Source organism: Equus quagga, chromosome 2, assembly GCF_021613505.1.
Source record: "Equus quagga isolate Etosha38 chromosome 2, UCLA_HA_Equagga_1.0, whole genome shotgun sequence".
NCBI classification, from domain to species: domain Eukaryota; kingdom Metazoa; phylum Chordata; class Mammalia; order Perissodactyla; family Equidae; genus Equus; species Equus quagga.
In genome coordinates, this window is record NC_060268.1 from 37,602,902 (window position 1) to 37,624,269 (window position 21,368).

Genomic DNA, 21,368 nt, shown 5'->3' on the forward strand with positions numbered 1-21,368 from the left:
ACCCGCCATGGGCAGGGCCTGTGCATACCTTCCCTGTAATCTTGCAAGGCAGGCGCAGCTGTAATTTACACATGGAAGAACCAAAGGCTCAGAGAGGTTACGTAGCTTGCCTAAGATCATTCAGCTGGTTGAGGCCGGAACAGGATCCACATCCAGTCTGGATCCAAATCCCAAGTCTTTCCACCTCACGGGGCCTCTACCATGCTGCTTACTGTGCAGTCAGATGGGCTGTTCTCAACTCCAAGAGAGCACGAAGTCCTGACAAAAGCTGGGGTTAACTCAGGATGGCAGCTGAGAAACAAGTCAGAAGTCTCCAATTCCCTAACGGGTCCCCTCACATTTTTACCACACCTGGAAAAAGAAAGACCAGCTTTGCTTTAAATGGTTTTTATTAAAAATTGTACCAATTAATGGGGGGGAAGATACACGCACACACACATATATGCATGTGAAGGACATAAAGCTGAATACTCTGTACAGGTTAAAAACGATGGGTCCCCATTCCCCTCCCTCTCTTTCTCTGTCTCTCTCCCAGAGGCAGAGTGCCTAGGACCCAGGACAACTAACCTGGGATCAACAAAATGCTACATTCTCACTGGGTCTCCCCTTGACAGCCCCTGTGGACTCAGGGATGGGGTGGCCCACTGGGCAATGCTCACAGAGCAGGGAGAGGTGCTGGCCACCTGTGCAGAGAGGGGCAGTGCAGACCCGGGAGCCTGCACGGGCTCTGAGCACCTTCAGCCGGGGAGGCTGGCACATCTGTGGAAGAGCTCAGCTTTCTCTGCTATTCTCTCAAACCTCAAAGTCCTCACCAGCCCCGGGGTGCCTACTGCCCACAGTGCCCCCAGGAGCCGACACAGGCTGATAGGTTAACCCCTTCCTGGAAGAAGTGCGGCCGGCGTGGCCTCCCACCAAGAGTCCTGGCCAACACACAGAGGGACTCGGCAGCTTCCTCCAGCCTGGGCTGCAGGACGGATTCACAGACGCCCTGCCGGGCCAGCTGAGCCGCAGCAGCTGAAGTCTTCCTGCTTCTGGTGCTCTCCACTCTCCCTACCTCCCTCTTCATCAAGTTCTCCTGGGGCAGCAGGCTCCTTCCCAGAGGACTGCAGGCAGATGGAGCCCTTGGCTGATACATCCCAGACAACCCGCTCCGTGCCATACCCAGGCTGGAGCCACCCTCGAACAGGGACAGGCTGCTGAGGACAGTGAGACGTGTCAGCTGGGCCCCTCTGAGCACTCGGAACATGCTGCCACATAAGCTCTGGACACAGAACAGACCCCCTCCCCTACACGTTCGGGGAGGTCACTGGGAGGTGATCTTTCTCTGACTCAGATTGAGCAAGAGAAGGCCACCGGGGCAGCTCTCCAGCAGCCCAGACTTAGAAGCCGGCGAAGGCAGAGAGACCAGGCTGAGTCCTCCAACTCGCTGGGCGAGTCAGATGTCTGGCCTGGGGGGGTTCCCTCCCCAGTTCTGTCCAGCAGCTTCCAGAAAGCCCTCCTCTGGGGTTCTGAATTAGAAGGACTGTTGTGACCCTGAATATCAGGCCTCCCTTCCTCCAGAGCATTTCTACAAAAGGGAGGGAGGTTTTCAGTCCCTCTCCCACCACCCACCCCCAGCAAACCACAAAAGCTCCCGGTTACAGGTCAGGACCCAGGGCAGACTCTCCCTCCCTCTAAATCTGCTTCTCCACCCCTGTCACTAGAGACAGCCAAGCTCCTGGAGGTGGGGGATGGGGAGAGGGGGCCCAAGGGGAGGGACGTGTCTCCTGAGGCTGGACTTGAGGAATGTTCAGACCAACTCACCAAGCAGAGGGGGAAGGGGCCAGGCTGGCTCACCAGGCCAATTAAACACAGCCAACCAGGAGGAACCTCTCCCCCTCCTGGGGCCACTCTGCCAGTTACCTCCTGGGGTTTTTTTGGGAGGGGGAAGGAAGGGAGTTTGAAATTTTGCCCCGGCTTGCTTAGACAGTGAGTTAGTTCCTGGCTTCGCAGAAAATGGAGACAGTGCGGTCAGACCACCCTCCCCGTGCCTGGCCCCAGGCTCGACGTCCAGGTGGGCTTGTCAAAGTCCTGGTTCAGTTCCCCAGACGGGCCACAGGGCATCCTGCCTGGGCCTGGCAAGGTGTCTGAAGCCGATGGCTGTGCCTCAGCACCCAGGCCTAGACCATTTATTTACTCTCACTCAGCTCAGCTGGAAAGTCTGCCAAGAGAGGTTCAAAGGTGGCTGGCAGAACTAATCCTGTTTTCTTGTGTGTGCCACTCAAGCACATAGCAGCAGCCTGCCTGTCACAGCCATGGTCCAGGAGAAGGGATAACAACACACGTCCTATACCCATCATAAAACGGTATGGAGACACACAGGAAAGGCTGGATTCCACAATGGTCAGCGTGTCCCAGAGCCAGTCTTGATGCCTGTTCCCTGGGCTCCTTCTTGTAAGCAGGAACCCATCTTCTTAGCAGACAAACCATGGTACACACCCTGAGAATATAATTTTGGCTAAAAAGAGGTAATACCTCCAGAGCATCCACGCAGAACAAAACAAAGGCTTATCCACAGTTTGAGTTCCTTCTCAGGGCCACGGTGAGCCCATACAGCACCCCTTCCTGGGTAGACACTAGGGCATACAGCTTAGCAGGCACAGCACGGGCTGGATTTTAGCCTCCATTATCTTCCTCTGCAGGTGCCCTTGTGCAGTGAACAACTTGCCCAACTGTACATCCAGAAGATCAATGCTTCCTTCGACAGTACTGAAGACCTCCTCTGGGCAGAAGTGGAGGAGCCTGGGCTTGTTCAGATCTGAGAGTTTACTCTGAACTCCTCCAATTCCCTTGGGTAGCCTTGGGGTCTTCTCTGCCCAGGGAAGCCATCTTTTCTTTGGGCCTTGCTTCACCATTAGCACCAATGTTATCTTTTCTTACGTATGCAAAAATTATAATTTAATTTCTAAGTGTCTGGTTAATGGATTCCCTGTGTCTTTTCAGATTCCCTGTGTCTGCAATCAGAGCTGCCAGACTGGCTGCTTTAAATTCTCTCCATTAGTGCCACAGCAGGGAGAGAAGGGAAGAAGTTCGGACAGAGGCAGCTGCAATCCTGCTGACTTCCAGAGCACGCCCTCCTGGCCTGGCTGGAAGCTGAAGGAAGACAGGAAATGTGTACCAGCTTTGACGGTTCCGCACTCTAATCACTGTCTGTTACTCTAAAAGACACATTTCAGCTGACAAAGCCACTGTGCTGGCTTCTTCCTGTATCCCACTAGGTGTGAAAAAGGAATGGGGATAAGGGGGAGGAGGTATGTTGTTTCCAAGGAAACAAAGATGTCTGGGTTCCTCTAGGGCTGTCTCTTACAGGTGGGATGGCCACCACATTTCCCAGTCCCACTGCCATCCTGCCCCTTCACGCCCTAGAGTGTTGATACTGGGGATGGAATGCAGTCTGTTGGCTGGGTCTTCAGAAAGAAGAGCTGACAAAGGCACAAGCTGCTGGCTACAGCACATTGACTGGCTATTTGGCTCATCCATCGTTGACACCACGCCAGTCCCAGAGAGCCAGAGGTGGCAGTGGTTCTGCACCTCAGGACCAATCCTGGGGCCTCCAAGTGGGACCAAGTCAGATTTGAGGCCTACCCGGAAGTTTGGTTCATGTTGTGGCATGTTTGAGGGGGTCCTTGGAGAAACCCAACCCTCCCTGAGGTCTGCTGGAGATGACAGGGCTGGGCAAGAACCCCTGAGCCCTTGCAGTGGGTGCTGGCTGGGCCAGACGAGAACCCAGAGACAGGCTGGCTGGCCTAGTGAAGTTGCCATGCTCAGATGGAAAGCCCCTGGCCAAGGCCCTGGTGGGTAAAAGCAGTGTGACCGTCCAGATCTCAGGCCCGTGCACGGTGGAAGGGTGATAGGTTTGGTGGAACCAGGAGTCTAATCCAGTCTCCTATTTCTTAAACGAGTTCTTGTGGGAAAACTACAGTCCGCTTGCCAGAGAACATGACTACCCAGTCATCTTCGACAACTGCCGACTGAAGAATGTACTTGTCACAGCCCTTGGGAGGCCCCACCATCACAGACACACCAGCCTCTACTTCAACAGTGTTTGACAAAGGCCCCCATTCGTGGTCGAGGCCCGAAACAGGGAAAGAGGTCCCACTTGGGTATGTCTTATTTACAAACAGAGAAACATTTTAAAATCAAAAACACAAAACAACTCCACAAGACACAGCATCAGTCCTCGCGCTGTCCTTCCTGCTGTGCCATGCGGAGAGGGCAGCCCAGCCTCACCTGGGACCTGCCCCGTTCCTGTTCTCGTCTCCGTTCAAAGCGAGGTTGTGGAGAAAGAGCAGGGTCTGCCACCACACGCGATTTCGGTTCTGCTGGTGCTGAAAGGAAAAGAATCAAGGTGACTCCTAAAGGCAGCCTCAGAGGACTCCCTCTCATTTCCATTAAGTTCGGATGGACAAACCTCAGGACGGTGGCCCTTTAATCCCATCAGTGCAGCAAACTGGGGGGGGCGCCGGGGCGGGGGGTGGGGGGTGCCCAGAGAAGTGGCGATGACGGCGAGATAGTCGAGTTCTCCAAAAACAATTGCAGTTGGAACATTAAAAAGAAAAGACCAGGCTCTTTATGCACTGTGCACAAGAGGATTAAACTTTTTCCCCTGCTTGCAGGATTTTCCAGAGTTTAGCCAAGTGCTGCTTTTAATCAGATTGGCTCCTGAGCCCCTCAAACCTCAGCTGCACGAACAACAAACTTTCTTCAGAAAGAAAGAGAAGAAGTGCCCCCCTCGCTTCCCCCCACCTCCAAAGTAACACAGAGAACAAGGGGGAAAAGCAGGGGGAGGCTGCATCTGCAAGTGATTTGACACTGTGAAGGTCAAAGGGTTAATCTTCAATTTAAACCACACTGCTGAGGCAGCAAAAATCTGATTTCATCCAGTGCAAACACGCACACTCACAGACACACACACACACACACACACTTGTGCGCCCGCCCTCTCTCCCTTCCCAGCATCTCCAGCTCAGCGCGGCCCTTTTTATAGCTGCTCTTGACAGTAAGCCATAAATAATCCCTCTTGGAGAGCTTTCCTACTGACTGGAGCCAATTAAACGTTAAGCAAGAACATACTTGAAAACAAAACAAAAACAAAGAATGCACACTACTCTCTGGAGGTTATCCCAGGTCCTACTGTCAGGCAGGGAAGCTGAGGGCAAAGGTCAGGGGTCAGTGGCTCACAGGATGGTGGCTGGTGCCCCGCCCACACAGGTATCACATCCCAGGGGCCAGCAGAAGTCCCCTGAGGGGACTGAGGGGCACTGGAGAGGTGGTCTTTGTCCTCTCTTTGTCTGCCAGGGCAGGAGGACCTGGCTGGGCCCCCTCTGCCGGGTTCTCAGTGGACAGAGGAATAAAATGCTAGTGTGCAGAAAGGAGCCAGCACGGGCCAGACTCGGATTACCGTAGTGGCCCAGGCAGCCAGCACGTTTATGTGAAGTGTCTGGGGAAGCTGGAGCCCTCTCTTGGGCTGTCTTTAGCCACAGTCCGGGCCCCCACCAGGCAACTCCTAGTCAGAGCGGAAGAGGAGGGAGCGGGTAAGTTAGTGGCAGAACAGGAAAGTGAGGCCAGGTCTCCCAGACTCCTAGAACTTCCCACATCCCTCTGGCCCCAGGCAACAAGGCGATGTCCAGGCTGCTGGGTTCCCTTTCACCTTAGGCCGCAAAGAGAGGGGAGGCGTCAACAGAAGCTGACCTCAGAGCCCTGCCAACCCAGGTGAACAGAATGCCCCACGTCTGTGGCAACAGCATTCAGCATTCATCTGCAGAAGGGAGGCCAGAAAACAATCCAGAAAGGTGGAGGCATGGCTACTACTAGGAAGGGAAGGGAAATGGGGTGTGCCACGGAGGAGGCCTGGCCCACTGTGGCTGGGGAGACCATGGCTTCCTCATGTTTTGTAAATAAAGATGAGTAAAAGGAGGAAACACACCCGGCTTAACAAAATCTGGTTAGAGTAAAGCAGCGTGACAATGGACTCAGCTGCAAACCTGGAGACTCAGGCCCACAGCAGCTGGGCAGAGCACGCGGCCCCGGCCCCTCCCCAGCTGCTGCCCAGGACAGGTGCAAAGGTCATGGGGTGGAACAGGAGGAGAATCCAGGAAAAGACTAATCCCTGGAGAGGCCAGTCTGCTGGAATTCTGAGTCTCCTCAGGTGCCTATTTGGAAAGGCCAAGTAACAACAACAACCGTGATCATAGCAATAATAGTAACACTGAGCGTGCCAGGTTCTGAGTGTTTTACATCCTTGATTCTCAAAGTGTGGTCCACGGACCAGCAGCCTCAGCATCATCGGGAGCTTATTAGAAATGCAGACCTACTGAATCAGGTAGATTCAACTCGGAGACGCACTGGAGTATGAGCAGCACTGCTCTACACAAAGTAAACTCCATGGGTCCTCTCAACAACCCCATGAGGTTGGTCTATAAATGTAGGTACAACCCCACTTTACAGACGAGATCACTGAAAGAGGGAACTTGGCCACATAGCTGGTAAGTGGCCAGGACTGGGCTAAACCCAGACCTCCCGGCCCTAGAGCGCTGGTCCTTCCCCTCATCGCAAGGCTCGAGCACTACCATATACCTTTCTTCATACCAAAGCAGGCCCGCCATCCTCCCCTGCTCTAAATCATCTCAAAACAGCTCAATAGCTAAGGAAGGGAGATCACAAGTCTGTGACTTGGGGTCTAGGCCAATTCCATCTCTATATGTTTCTCCCAAGATTCCCCTGATGAAGGCCAACCTGCTGCCTAGGTCCTGAGGTCTTTAGGGATGAAACAAGGCAGCACCCTCTCTCCCATCATTTGGGGGTGGTGGCTGACCCAGAAGCAGCTGTGGGCCAGGAGTACTGTCAGACTAGAAAGCTGAGGTCTTGCTGGGAGACACAGGCAGGCCTAGGCTCAGGAGGCAGGGCACACGGCCCCACCCTGGGGAAGGACCCAGGCTCTGTGCCTCTGCCTGTGACAGGCCTCGGGGCACTGTGGCGGAGCACGGCACTCTGGGCCAGGAATCAGAGGATCTGGCCGTAGGCTGGGGTCTCCCACCAGCCTGTCTGTGAGTCTCCACTCTCCTTATTAGTGACATGCAGGTGTTGTATTAGATCAGTGCTGCCCAAACCTGACTGTGTCGCAGAATCCACTAAGGTGCTGTTGTAAAGACACAGTCCCCGGGAACCCCTCAGACTGGGTCAGAATCTCCAGGGAAGGGACCCAGGAATTTGTATCCTGAACAAGCTCCCCGGGGTGACATTTTTTAAATCAAAAGTAACATTCGTTATATATTTTAGTCATAAAAGTAATACCTGTTAACTGTAGAAACTTTGGAAAATTCAAGAAATTAGAGGAGAAAAGAAAATCACTCATAATCCTACATCCTAGAAGAAAACACTTCATAATCTGGTTTTTTCTTCAGTCTCTTTCAATCTCTTCCCACCAGAGGAAGGACTCGGCCAAGCCAGAGGTAAATCCTGCCGCGGGGGTTCTGGGCAGCCAGGCCACAGACAGGCATTTGAAAACCACTGAGGTGCTTTCCAACCCTAAGGACTGGCGATTCGGCACTTGTCATCCACAGTTACATTCAGGATTACAACTCACAGCACCAACCAGTGACTCCAGTCAGCCTGGTGGAGGGTCCGGGTTGGCCTGGAGAACAGACTGCCCTGGACCAACTGAAGCTGGTTGCTGTGGCAGTTGTGAGGCCAGCAAGAGCTGGCCCCGGAACCTGCCTGCGGTCCCAGCAGCCCTTTCTCTGGGCACAAGCAGATGCTACACATATTCCCCTGAACCTTCTCCTGCCACAGGGCAGCCCCCCAAAGGCCCTTTTCTGAAAAGAAACCAAGCTGCCTCATACCAAGAGAATCAAAGAATGCCCTGATTATGAGAAGCAACAATAAATGAAGTATTTTTTTTAAAATTAAACAAAAGGGCCTGACTAGAGAGGAAAGAAAAAGGACTTGAAGGGAGGCCAGTGAGAGAAACAGTAAAGAGGAAGGAAATCACCATTCACGGAACAGGATGAAGTACACAAAGACACCAACCACCAGAGAACAGGATTCTTCCCGGAGAGGTGGGGAGAAGGCAAGAAGGAAGGGGAACAGGAGAGAGGACGCCTGGCCTCTGACTCTCAGGCACTCGGCAGGGCAGCCAGCACACAATCTGAGATCAACGGGGACAAACCCCTGGAGCAAGGCCTTGCTCTCCCAGACTTGGCTTGAGCACCCCTCAAAGTTCGGGAACCTGCAAAGAGTGGGGGTTCCCATAATGCATAGCCGGGGTGCCCTCAGGGGTAGCGGGTTGGGGTACAGCAGATGGGAAGCTGGTGGGAATTGAAGCTTACACCAGAAGGCCTCAAATTCAGAGACAGGAGGGCAGGGCCAAGGCACGGAGGGAAAGAACAGAGGTGATGCTCCATGGGAAGGGGTCCTAACACAGTGGATAAAAACACTCTCTTGACTTAAGGAGCACAACCAGGTATTAGAGATCTAGGATGCTTCTTTGCCTCAGTTCCACTTTCTTGCTGTGGTCACGGATGAAGGCATCAGCCAACAAGTGTTCAAGTCACCCCCACTGTATGCAAGGCACTGTGACAGAACGCGCTGTCGTTCCTCCTGTATAACAGGGCACAGGCAGGGGCATACAATAGGTGCTCAACGAGTGCACGCTGGACTGACTACAGACAAGTCAGCCTTGCAAGATCACCCACTTGTCTGAGGCCAGAACAACTGATGTCTGGCCAGGTCTAGAGATGTGCTCGACGTGACAGAATCAGCCTCCTGCTTGGGGAGAGGCCCAACTAGTAAATGGCTTTCTCTTTTTTTTTTTTTTAAGAGCTGGCTATGGTGTCTGACAAGGGTGGATTACACAAATCAAACTCTGTTTCATCCCACATGGCCTCTGCCCTGAGCACAAAGAGTGTTCCCTGCCCCTCACCCCCCATAAGAATCTCCCTCTGCCTCTCCCGCTTCGGATCCAATTCACACCCTCTGGGGGCTTTGTGTGTCATCGGTGTTCCAGATGCTCCAGCAAGAGCTGATTCACCCCAGAGAATTAGAGGAAGGAGCAAGGCAACGCGGTGGCTCTGCTTTTAAAAGAACCTTGCAAGTCTTCCAAACAGCCAGCCGTTTATAATATCTCATACTTGGAACGGAGTGCGTGCCTGTCTTCCCGTGTGCTCCTCACAAAGATCTGGGACAGAGAAAGGGCAGGTATTACCCATCCCATCTCATGGAGGAGGAAGCAAAGGCTCAGAAAAGTTTCCCCGAGCAAGTTAGCTGAGTGGGGGGTTATTCAGACTCCTGACTTCTGACTCCGGGGCCCTATTCTTTCACTAAAATATTACAGTGTGTTTTATTCACATTATGAAAATAGTATTAACTTTTCAAAAAGAACTGCCTCTGAATTGCTCCCCTAGCATGTTTAAAGACATTGTTTCCGGATCATTAACTATTTAGTAAGAATGCTGTGGACCAGAAAAAATAAACCTTTCAGAGGCAGAGCTAACCAAGATCAAACAGAAATAAAGCTAAAACTGGACTGAAATTATAACTTCAGATCATGTTCTGCAACCAACATCAGTTTCTTTAGAATGCCGGCTTTACCCGGCTTTACAGGAAGCTATGCTATAAAGTGACCTTTCCCTGTCTCTTCTCTTTCCCCCATCATAGCCTAAACCCACTCTGGTCGAGGCTGAAGGAAAGAGCCTTGCCACTGAGAAGAGGAACACAGAGATAAGGGGATTTCAAGAAAACTTCACTTGAAAGAAGTTGGGAAGATGTTTTTGTTCAGCTCAGTGCGCTTTTATCAAGCACCCAACTGAGCTAAGAGTTATGAAGGATACAAAGATGAGCAGGATGTAAACCTTGTCTTCAAGTATTTTACAATCTGAAGGGGAAAAAAGCAAGAACACAGAACTAAGCGTTACAGGAGGCAGGGCCGGGTGGGGCAAAAGTGAGAGCTCCATCGTAGTCTCGCTCTCCAGGAGCGCTCGCTGAGGAGCATGGGTGGGAAGAGCATGGTTTTAGAATCAATCAGATCTGTATGGCTCCCAGCTCAGGCACTTATAGTGTAACTTGGGCATATTATCTCACTTCTCTGAGCCTCAGTTTCCTAGAAAATGGGGTCTAGAAGTACAAGGTTGCTGTGGTGATTAAATGAGAAAAACATATGTAAAGCGTTGGACCTGGTGTTGCACAGAGCAGCTCTCCCCTCCCTGGTGAGGACAAGAGAGACGTGGGCCCCACTTCACTTTGCTGAATGCTTCCCTCAGTAAGCTCTGCTCACAGCGCCCACCTTAGGAGGACTATCTTCTAAATAGACCCATGAAGTCCTGGAGAAATCCCTGACTTTTCACTCTGGGCTGGGCCGTGGCAGACAGGGGCAGCTGGGCTCAGAATTCCAGGCTGCCAAGCCAAGGAAGGGGTTCCGAAACCCATGGGGCAGCCCTTGGGCCCAGGGTGCCTACTGCCCCAGAATGCTCCTGACCCAGACAGCCGAGGAACGAGCAACGTGGCAAAACGGAAAAGGAAAAAATATTCCTTGCCAAGAGCTTCCTCAGCCCAGCCAGCAGTGCTAAGAGGATGTTGAAGCCACCGGCCACCACCATGGCAACACCAATCACTTCTTCAAGGAAGAAAGGGCAGCCTGGGGCCAGCCGGTTCTCAGTTGAAGACAAGAGGGCTTCCGCTAACACGACTGGAAGCCACTGGCACTGTGGGCTGGAGGTTCGGGACAGGGCTGTGCATACCACCCATGTCCCCAGAGCCTCACGCTGCCCTTCCACCGCCTGGAGGTAGGAACTACTGAAGGCTTCTCCAGCTTCCCCCAGCGGGGGCTCTGTTTCCCTGAGTCTGAGAACAGCTCCATCAAACTCCTGGGCAACTTCTTAACAACTCAGAAAGGAACAGCGGTGTGTGTGTTCTGGTCAGAGGTGAGGCAGAGAGGGGACTGGGGGGTGGAGGGTCTAAAGTGCTCTGGAGAAGGAACCCCAAGGCTCTGACTTTCAATTTGGGGGCTTTGCAGCTGGCTCTTCTTGTCCTGCCTGGGGCCAGTTCCCTGGACAGGACAAGGCAAGCTGAGCAGAGAAGAAGGCCTGACCCTCCTCCCCAACACACACACACGACTGTTCTCATTCTGGTCATGGAACATGCCCTCTTAGTTGCCAGATGTGGATCAAAAGGCAAACCAGACATTTGTCTTTCTCTCTCTTTTTTCAGTGCCTCCCCCAACCCGTCCCCCTATTACCCCCACCCCTCAAGAGAAAAAAAACAAAAGCCAACTCCCATCCCCATGGCTTGCCTTGGTGGGGAAGGAATGAACTGTCCGGAACTACAAGGCCCTTCTCCTGGAAGAGAGAGTAGTCAGGTGCAGAGTTGTGTGGGGAACTCGGCCTCCAGTCAGCCACGCTGATGACTCAGAAGCTAAATATAGCGAGCGATATAAACAGAGCCAGCCACAGAGCAAACACAGGGCCCCCAAGCCCCAGCATGGCTCTCACGCACGGCGGCTCTCAACAGCCCCTCCCCCAGCCTCACTCTTCCCCAGGCATGCCCTAGGTAGACCTCCCACTCCTGGGACAGAGGCTGGCTCCGAAGGGACCCTTCTTACTCTAGGGTGAATCTCTGGGGCTCCTGCCCAGGGCTGCCTCATTCTAGGGCTCGAACCACCTCATTAGCCAGAGTCTGAACTCCAGAAAATCACTTGCCAACAAGGAGAGCGTTCCCAAAGGGTCAGGAAGCAGTCGGTGGCTCCCTGAACAAAGGATCCAGGCTGCTGGCAAGGCAGCTGCTAGTTAATAAACCATGCAAACACCACCTTGGGTACAACTTTCAAAAGAGCTCCCCAAGAACTATAAAGTCCCGTCCAAGCGAAATCCTAAAATCAACTTTTAACCCACTTCCAAAGGTGTTAAACTGTCCACATGTTAATGGTTACACGTATTACAGTTTCCAAAGGGCCCTCACATCAACTCTGCAAGGTAAGTATTGGAAACCGAGGCTCAGAGAAGTTAAATGATTTGCCTGTGAATGCAGAACTCCTAAGTTATAGACCTGGGATTTGAACCCAGGGCTGCCTCTAACTCCAGGATCCTTTCTGTGATATTGCAACTAGAGATGATTTAAACTGAGTAGCTGGAAATTTTTCTCAGATTTCATTTTCCAAAAAGTCTAATTTCTATTCAGGGAATTTCCAAATCCAACTGTTCTGAATGGAGCCACTCCTGGTCCAAGGGAAAAAGCCATTTCCAACACAAAGAATTCCAACACTCCTGTAGCTTTGCTCACTCAACAGTCTACAGCAGCTACTTTTTTTTGAGGATTCTTGGCTTCTTAACATTGCCCAAAAACATCCCTACAAATTTCAATATGGTGCCAATGGGACCGGAGACTTTCCTAAGGGGAGAGGATAGCAGCTACAGCCCATTCTTCAGCCCACGCTGCAGGAGCCCACGGCAGAGGGAAAGAAGCTGGGACTCACACCTTCTGGCCAGAGCAGCCCGTGAGCTCAGTGAGAAAGCAGACTTGCACTACCCTCTTCCATGCAGAAGCTGGATGGACACGGAAACACCAGGGCCCTCTCACAGAACCCGAGTCAAGGTAGGCCATGGTCAGAAGGCCACTAGAGGTCACCTGCTGCAGCCAGTCAGCTCACAGAGGAGCAAAGAGGGGAACCTTCCACTCCTGACCCAGCCAAAGGAAGGCAGGGTGTGTGATGAAGTCTACAAAGGCTTTTATGTCCACTCACTCTGCCTCCAACTCTCTTGCCGCTTTGGAGACCCAAAGAGCAGGCAGCAAGCACCTTACTGATCTTCTGCCTCCAATTCCTCACCTGTTGGTCCAGAGGAGCCCCCGTGAACTGATCACTTGGGTAACCAGGCTAGACCTCCACCCTCCATGATCCCTGGGAAATAGGCTGGGAGGGTTTACGGCCCACATAAACCCACACCCAGGGGAGTTTGGAGCAGTTGCATCTGGGGTCATGTTGACGCACTCAATATTCCATGATGCCATCCTAAAATGCACTGCTCCATCTTCATACCCCTCCCTCTTCTCCACATCTTCTAGGGAGAATGTACAGAAAAAAATACACAAAAAAAGGATAACTGAGGTCTGCAACCAGGGACAAAAGGCAGGAGCTCACACTCCCTACAGGACTCAGGGACCAATGGCCACTCTCTGGTCCTGGGACACCAACCAGATCTGAGGAGAGGGATGGCCAGGCCCCTTCGACCTTCTTACTGCCTCTTGGGTTGTCTTTCTGGGCTGTCCCACAATGCTGGGGGATGACCATCATTCTCTGAGGAGAACTGTACAAGGCCAAGGCCCATAACTGAACGGTGTGGACACTGATCTCTCTGGACAGGGCAGGCAGAGGATACTCAGAAGAGGCAGCTCTGCTCAGGGATCAGCTTGACAGGTGCGGTGGGAAATGCATTGCGAACTGACAAGAACAAACGTGGGGGATAATCAGGATAATAGACAGACAGAAGGAAAGAAGCATTAAAGAATACCTACTGTGTGCCTGGAACTGTCATAGATATTTTCTCACTTAATCTTCAGAGTCACATTCTGTGGTATTAGCTGTAACTGACAGAAGAGAAAACAGGCTCTGCGAGGTCAAGTGACTCTGCAATGGCTAGCAGGTGGCAGAGCTGGTGCTCAGCCCTGGGCCTTCCGACTTTGTACTTGAAGCCTAGAAACTTAATCCCAAACCACTTCCATCCCAGTGCCTCAGTTTCCCTCCCTGCAAAGGTGAGACAAGGGAATAGGGAAAGAAGGTAAAGGATAAGAATATAAGAGTGACAACAGTACTTTCTAGATATGAAAATATTTAGACCATAGTTTATATAATAATCAAGTTCAGAAAACGACTCACTTCTTACAACTATCTACCAGAAGGTCCTAGGCATGCCAGTGCTCCCTCTGCCTGTACCATGATCCTGGCCCTTCCCACAGGATGAGCTCTTGGTGAAGGTCTGTGAGCAGGGTTAGTGGGGAGTAGGGAGTTAAGAGCAACAGGACTCCCTGAACAAAAAGGCTGGCTCTTTGTAATGGAAAATCTGGGAAAACCAGCTCTAGGTGGGAAAGGCCTCACTGGCCAGCCTCCTGCCACTGCAGGGTAGCAGAAGCAGGTAGCTGGCAGGAGGGTGAGGGGCACAGGAGACTCAAGAGCCAGTATGGGGTGAGATGCAGAGCAGGGGAGACTGTCCTGCAGTTCTCCAGCTCTGCTGTTCTGCTCCTCCTCCTCCCTGGCTGGGGTGGCTCTGGCTGAGAGGACAGCACCTTGTCCAGAGCTGAACCATGCCCTCAAAGAGGCAGCCCCGGACTGGGGGAAATGATGCCAAGCAGCAAAGAGCAAGGTCAGACCTTGGCATAAGGGCCGCCTCCTCCTGTTCAGGACTGAGTCAGGAAGAAAGGCCCAGGGCTATGTTCTGGTCCTGTGCCTGGCACAGCTGGGCAAGGGAGGGCTCCCCGCCTGCTCCCAGTCCTACAGGGGCTCAACAGTGGATGGGGGAAGTTTCTGGGAAGCAAGTGTTGGGAGAGATCCGGTCTACTGGGAATGAAGAAAGCTGCCTTCCAGATAGTCCTCTAGATGAGTCTAGGAGACCCACAGCCACTGTGTCCTCCATCAGCTCCAGCACCAGGACAGAAGCTGAGTGAGGTCCAGCAACAGGCCACAGAACCAGGGTAGAGTGAAAGGGCAGGAAGGAGGCCAAGAGACAGAAATCAAGAATCAGAGTAAGTCCACACAGGGACTGAAGGGGAAACTCGAAGCCAAGTTTCCACAGAACAATCAAAGGAGGGAACAGGGACTACAGCTGGGGGCCAGAGGAGGAGGCCAGACTCCCCTACTATCTAAGCATAGGGCCACCCTCCATTCCTGATCACTAAGGGACTGGAAGAGCCACCAGGACCAAGCCTAGCCCCAAACTTCCCTCAGAACCCCTTGGCAGAGGCACTAACCATATCTAACCCCTGATAGCCTGTTCTCAGGACACCCACAATTTCTCTTTCCCCTGGTGCTGGCAACAGTTTGGCCCTTAAGTCAAACCTTCTACTATCAATAGCTCTCCTCTGGTCACCTGAAGTTACCCATGGAACCTCAGGGGGTGCCCAGTCATGGTGAATTATTTATTCTCTTGATTTCCTGACAGACAGACAAGACTAGACACACACACACACACACACACACACACACACACACACAGCCTGCTGGCCCAGGGACACTGTCCCAGAGGTAGGGACTGTGCTCATTTCCAGGTGGTGTGTCTTTGCTTCAGCAGTGGCTGTCCTAGCACAGATCCAGCCTCGGGCTCCTCTCCCTGCCTTGGCAGCCATCCAGAAAGCCAGCCCAGAGAAGAAGGGTTAAGTGCCTGGGGGCTGGCCCAGACAGCGGCTGCCGAGCAGGGCAGCCTCCAGGCCGTGGCACGGAGGGCTCCTCCAGCACGAGCCTGCCAGCCGCCGCCTTTGTTGATGGACTCTGCCACATGCTCGACTGACACGCGATGCTCCGCCCTGGCGGGGCTGGTGCCAGGCTGCCGGCCAAGCACCCGCCGAGCGCCCGGCCGCTGGTCTGGAGAGACTCTCGGAGGTACACTCTCCAGAGTCCCAGCCCCGCTTCCCAGACAGAGACAATGAGGAGCGGCCTCCCCAGCTGGAAAGTGTCAGGTTACAACCGGTTCCACCGCTTTCCCCCACTCAGGCCCATCCCCAGTCTGGGTTCCCCTGTTTCCCACTGCACCTCAGCCAGGCACCCCCAACTGTCCAGTTACCCTGCAGCACCCTGAAAATCTTCCCCTGAGGTCTGTGTGGGACAATCGCCCAACCCGGGCCTCAAGAAGAGAGAGCTTGTCAAGCAAGCCTGCAGAAAGCCATCCCATTCCCCAGGAGGGGTCGCAGCATCTCGACACCCTCCTCTCATGGAGCCTGAGCTTAGAGCAGGCCCATAACCAACTTAGAGCTCTGAGATGAGGGCAAGAGTGCTCACGCAGTCGGGCCCATCCAGTCCACGGGAATCACAACAGCATTAGGCCAAAACTCCAGGACCTTATCCTTGAGGCTTGGCAGACGGAGTCGCTGAGGCAGGCCCCGGCCCCCCAGCCCCAGAAGACTCACCACCCCCCAAGCTCCCATGCCTACTTGCTGCATATGAAGCCGATGGAACTGGTCTGCAATGCACTGAAGTTTTCGGGCAATCTGTACCTCTGCTCGATGTTGCCACTGCCCTTCAGGGGGCTGCTCACCAAGGGGCAAGCCTGCAGGGAAACTGGCAGGGAGAGGGAGCCGGTAGCCAGCATTGCCTGCAAAGACAGAGGGCCCACATCTCAGCATTCTCCACGACTGCCCCAACCTCCCCATGCCTACCACTCCTAGCTGAGACCTGGGGCCAAGGGTAAACCCCAGGATGGGAAGGGAGAGGAACATAGCCTGCCTTTATCAGGGGACTCTGCCAAATTCAGACAGCCTGACTTGCCATCTGCCTGAGTGTATAAAAGTTGATGCTGGGAGAACAGAATGAAATGGCCCCAGCCTTCGCTTCAGTTCTCCAGTCACTGGCAGAGCCATGGCAAAGGTAATAGGCACGGTGAACGTGCTAACCTTCTGTCCTTATTTACCGAGCTACATTGACCACAATTTATTATTCATGTGGTAGCAGGTTGAAGCTCTTTGGGAAAGCACTGGAGGCAGCTCTCCAGAGTTCCTGGGTTGAGCAAAGCAAGGGACAGAGAAAGAGAAAACAAAAAAGCATCTTCACTTCTTAGTGAAGCAGAGAAAGGCTGGTCTTCGGTCCTGAAGCTCCAGACAGTGGCACAAAAATTAGGGAGAGAAAACTCCTTAGACCCACAGAACAGCCAAGTTCCTCTCTGGAGGCAGCCCCAGGCTCCTCACTTACCCACTGCAGGCAATCCAGCTGCCGCTAGGGGTGCCCACCGCCTGCTCCCTCCTGTCCCTCTTCCCCGCCCGCCTTATCCAGCTTCTCAGACTCCCGCCAGAACTGCGTGGCCAGAACTGCCCTGTGGAGCAGCTCCCTCTAAGAATAACCACAGTGTCCCTGCGACCTGCTCCGTCAGACACAGCAAGATAGCCTCCGAACCTTTCCCTCCCTCCAGCAGCTATTGTGCTCAAACAAGAAAACAGACTGAGTGTCGAACCCTGCCCTTTTGCCAGAGGAGGGCATGTTGCTCATAAAACAAACCATTTAAGCCCACAAATGAAGGGGTCTTGTCTGAGCCTTAGAAACAGCCCCTCTGCTGGCACTGAGCCCAGGCAGGCCAAACCTCTTTCTCCAGTTCCCCTTCCTAGCACAGAAAGTCCCAAGTGACAATTGGGGGCCACCTTCTGCCTTCAGGAACCTTCCTTCCAAGAATAGGCTGGGTTTTTCCCTTCAGTGTCAACAGCGAGTCACAGATCCCCCAACCTTCTCCAGGGCAATGTGAGCCACATCATTACCAGGACACAAAAGGCTGGGCCACTCAATGGGCCACAGGGTGTAAAAGCCAAAGCCCAGGGACCCTCCCTCCAACCCAAGGAGACACCAGGGACCCACAGATCCCTCCAGGAAGGGACAAAAGAGCAGAAACAACGGCAGGCCAACTTGCCGTTCTTGGGGCCCGAGGAGCACAGGTGAGGAGCAATAACAAGCAGAGAGGCAGAAGGGTGAATGCTGCGGACTCAGCAGCCCCTGCTGCTCCATTTAGGGAAGGAAATAGCAAGGGGCAGGTTTGGGGAGGGGAAGTCCCCTCTTTTCCCCCAGTCTCTATGGGAGGAGTCCTGAGGCTAAGAGCACTCACCATAAAAGAGTCGCTGGGGTTCCTCGGTCACCCCACAAGGCAGCATGACACCCTGGCTTGGGGAGGCTGGACTGAGGGTCTGGGTGGCCTTGTCTTCCTGGCTGGTGGGTCGAAGGCCAGGGCCACAGCAGTGGGTGAGAGGGAAGAGCCGCAGATGGCTGAGGGGGCAGTCCAGCTGGCTCGGGGCAAACAGGTCAGCAGAGAGCAAGCTCCTGGGCTGGGTCCCCGGCTCCCCATCCTCTGGCTGGAACACATCATCCTCCAGCTCCTCTACACACTGAGGCGACTCCATGTCCCCTGTTAGGGCGCAATGCAGGCATCCGGGATGCTGCCCCCAGTCAGGCCAAACCTGGAAGGACTCCCCCCGCCTTCCTTCTTCCCTGCCCCTCTTCTTATCTGGGGAAGTAAGGCCTGGTACTGATGACAGACAAGCAGTGCCAAGAGTAACACCCACCCCCAAATGTGGACTGCCTCACCTTTCAGGGACTCGCCCTACCTCTTCCCTGGGCCCACCCAGAGTCGCCCACCCAGAGTCACCCTCCCCTTGGCCTCTTCTTCTGACCCAGGACAGTCCCAGTCCTGAAGTTTGACTGCTACTGACTCTGAGCAATAGCACAGGCAGGATCAGCTGCTACAAGCACAATGGGTAGCTGGGGAAATGTGGACAAGGCTGTCCTCTGTGAGTGACTGTGGAAGGGCAGAAGGGCGCTGTGACTGGCTGTATGAGCAGTGCTCACAACACACACACACACTCACTGCTCTGAGGAGTAACCACCAAGCTCTCATCTCAGTCTGAGCTGAGCTCCAGGCTCACCAGCAAAAACAAAAGCCAGAAATCCTAGGGCAGCCAGGTTCCCTCCAAACCTGCTAAGCCCCGCCCAGCTGCTCATCTACTAGTCTCCACCCACTGCTTGCTCAACACAACAAACAGGCTGGAGGTGTGGTAAGAGAGTGTCCTAGGAGAGACAGGGGAAAAAGACCTAAGTTCGTCATTGCAGCTGCCCACTCAGCAAAGCAGAGCTGTCTGCCCACCACAACCTGGACTCGAGGGTAGGTCCAGCATCCAGCAAAGTAGCCAGCCTCCCCCAGTTCAGTCTACTCACTAGTCTCCAAGACTTCAAATCTTTCCCCACAACCTCCCATTCCTGCCAGCACTGAACCTGAGATTGGTACAACCTGCCTCACAGAAGGAAGTGAAATTCAGCCCTCTCTCTGTGACCTCACTCCCAGCCTAGACTATTCAGGTTGTTGATATGAGTTTCATGGTGATAAAGAAGTTCCTCTTGCTCTGCCTGATGGTCTTGGAAGTCTGAGCTTGGAACTACCCAGCAACGTGAGCTCCCAACCCAGGCCCCTACACATACACCAGGAACCACTTAGGGCCCCTAGGGCAGCCAGAAGCAGCAACCCCAAGTGGTTAAGGATATAGAGAGACAATGTTTGTCACTGCCAGATTCAATTAGAGGTCCCCTGGGAATTCTGTCTCCGGTCTCCTGCCTTTGAAGAACAAGCCAAATGGTCTGTGGGTTGGTAAAGTACTTAAATGAATCTCCCTTATTTCAGAAATCCTGCCCCTCCCAAATGCAAGCTTTCTCTGCTTGCTTCAACCCTCCCTCTATCCCATCCAGACCCTGAGCTATCTATGGTCCTATCTCTGCCCTCTTCCCTGGAGAGCGAGGAGATGCCCACTTGGATGGCGAAACAGGCACATGGTGTTCTTCGGATAATGTTTTCCAAAGGGGGGTGAGAGAACTCCAGCTTATTAGTCCCAGGAAAGAAAGTTTCCCACTGAAAGGACCAAGTGCTGTCCTGCCAGTCACCTGGCAGGGGCTGCCCTCCTGCCCTTCAACCTCCTCTGCAAGCTGGCAATCCCAACCTAAGCAGGGGCCCTCCAAAGCCAGTCACAAGCAGGAGTCATTGTCTTGGTTTTTCCTTTGAAGCCAGTCACCTCCCCCTCCCCCTCCCAGCAAAGCCCCAAAGTTCAACCCTTGTTTGGCTGGACGGTGGGGGAGGTGCAGCCAGAGGGTGTGGCTCTGCAAGCCCGGGGGACCCTTCCCACTCTCCACAGGAACTGCAGGTGGCTCTTCTGTAGGTGGGAGCCTCTGAGGGTGAGGGCTGCTGGGCAAGGCCAAGTGTAAGCTGGGATACAGTAAAGAGAAACCTCTTCTTCCCCTTCCCCTGAGCTGAAGAGGTGATGTCCAAACGGGTAGGAGAAGGGCACCTCCTGAGAGCACTGCCAGGGAAGGCTTTATTCCTAGCAAGGAGAACTAAAGCCCGCTGGAGCCTTCCTAGCCCCTGAGGGCTCTAACAGGGATGCTGAACCTAGACTCCTCCTCCTAGAAGGCAGTAGCCAGACACTCTGAACCTCCACAGGGGCTAAAATCTGGGAACGCACACATACACCCTCACGCACTCACACAACACACAGCAGACCTGGGTGACTCCAGGAGAGAGTCTCGGCCTCCGAGTCGTGATGCCAGGGCTCCGTGCCAGGGTCCAGCGTGACGAGCACTTGGGGGCTTGGCGCCCAGACTCAATTGGGAAGGAGGGGAAAAGCCCAGCTGTTAAGGAGAGGAGGCTTCAGACTCTGCAGGGAGGCGGGACGGCCCACAACTCCCTGCCCTACCCCAAAGTCAGACCCAGAGGCCGGCCGTTCTAGGGCGCCCAGGTCTGCTCAGCCGTGCACCGCTGCTTACCCTGCCCACCTGGACCCAACTCCTTGGAGTCTCAAATGCCAGTACCCCCAAGTTCCCTCGTGGAACAACGCACCCAGATGTGGGTTCTGCACCCCGTTCCTGCACCCCGGCGCCCCAGTCCCTCATGGTCACCCCAGACGCCCGCAGCCCAACCCCTCCCGGGCCCCCAGGCGCAGCGCGACTCCTCTCCCCACTTCTCCGAGGAGGTGCAATCCAACTCCGCCCGGCCCCCGGCCGCCCGGGCGCTCACCCGGCTGCGGCAGGAGGCGGGAGGCGCGGACGGGGGCGGCGGCGGCAGCGGGCGGGCGGGCGCGGGAGGAGGCCACTCTGCACCGCGCGGTATTGTTTCCAAAATACGCCCGCTCGGGGCATCCCGCAAACAGCTGATGAGGCCCCGCCCCCAGCGCGTCACCCCGCCGGCTGGCCAATGGCGAGTGGAGCCCCAAGTCCCGGGCTGGGCGGCTGCCAGGGACGGTCACGAATGTACGAACCTTCCCTTGGAAACATTGCAAGGGGCCGAGCAAAATTCCTACCCCCTCCAGAAACGCAATAGGAGCGCCGCCGCCCGCGCAGATTCCTAACGCAGGCTAGGGAAGCGCAGGAGAGTCCCTGAGTCCTCTGTATTAGGAGGGAGAGAGGGGGCGCCAAAGTGATTTTTGTCTTCTCTTTCTTGGGAATAGGCTGAATAATTACGCGCGTCCAGAAAAGGAGGGGAAGAGGAGGCGGGCAGCTTTGAGACGAGGCTGGCGGCATCCAGTGAGTGCAAGGTACACGTTCCTGTGGATCCCGACCTGGTGGCAAAGCATTCTCCCGCCTACCGAGCGGGTCAGAAGAAAATTCCAGCCCCAATACTGTA

The 21,368-nt window shown here is 54.2% G+C and overlaps 1 protein-coding gene across 3 annotated transcripts; it reads right to left on the reverse strand.

The window, feature by feature from the left end:
- Positions 1-378: 378 nt before the first annotated feature.
- On the reverse strand, positions 379-20,862 carry BMF (Bcl2 modifying factor). 3 transcript variants are annotated; one of them, XM_046654657.1, is made up of 5 exons: positions 20,763-20,862; positions 20,250-20,377; positions 17,817-18,113; positions 16,228-16,325; positions 379-4,367 (listed from the first exon to the last, which is right to left on the reverse strand). In XM_046654657.1, the coding sequence occupies exons 3-5, from the start codon at positions 18,106-18,108 to the stop codon at positions 4,266-4,268; spliced, it is 492 nt and encodes a 163-aa protein (XP_046510613.1). In that variant the 5' UTR covers positions 18,109-18,113; positions 20,250-20,377; positions 20,763-20,862; the 3' UTR covers positions 379-4,265. The 3 variants fall into 3 exon arrangements, with proteins under 3 accessions (XP_046510613.1, XP_046510610.1, XP_046510611.1); XM_046654654.1 differs by having other exon boundaries at positions 16,165-16,325; XM_046654655.1 differs by lacking the exons at positions 20,250-20,377; positions 20,763-20,862 and having other exon boundaries at positions 16,165-16,325; positions 17,817-18,240.
- Between the last annotated feature and the right edge of the window lie 506 nt (positions 20,863-21,368).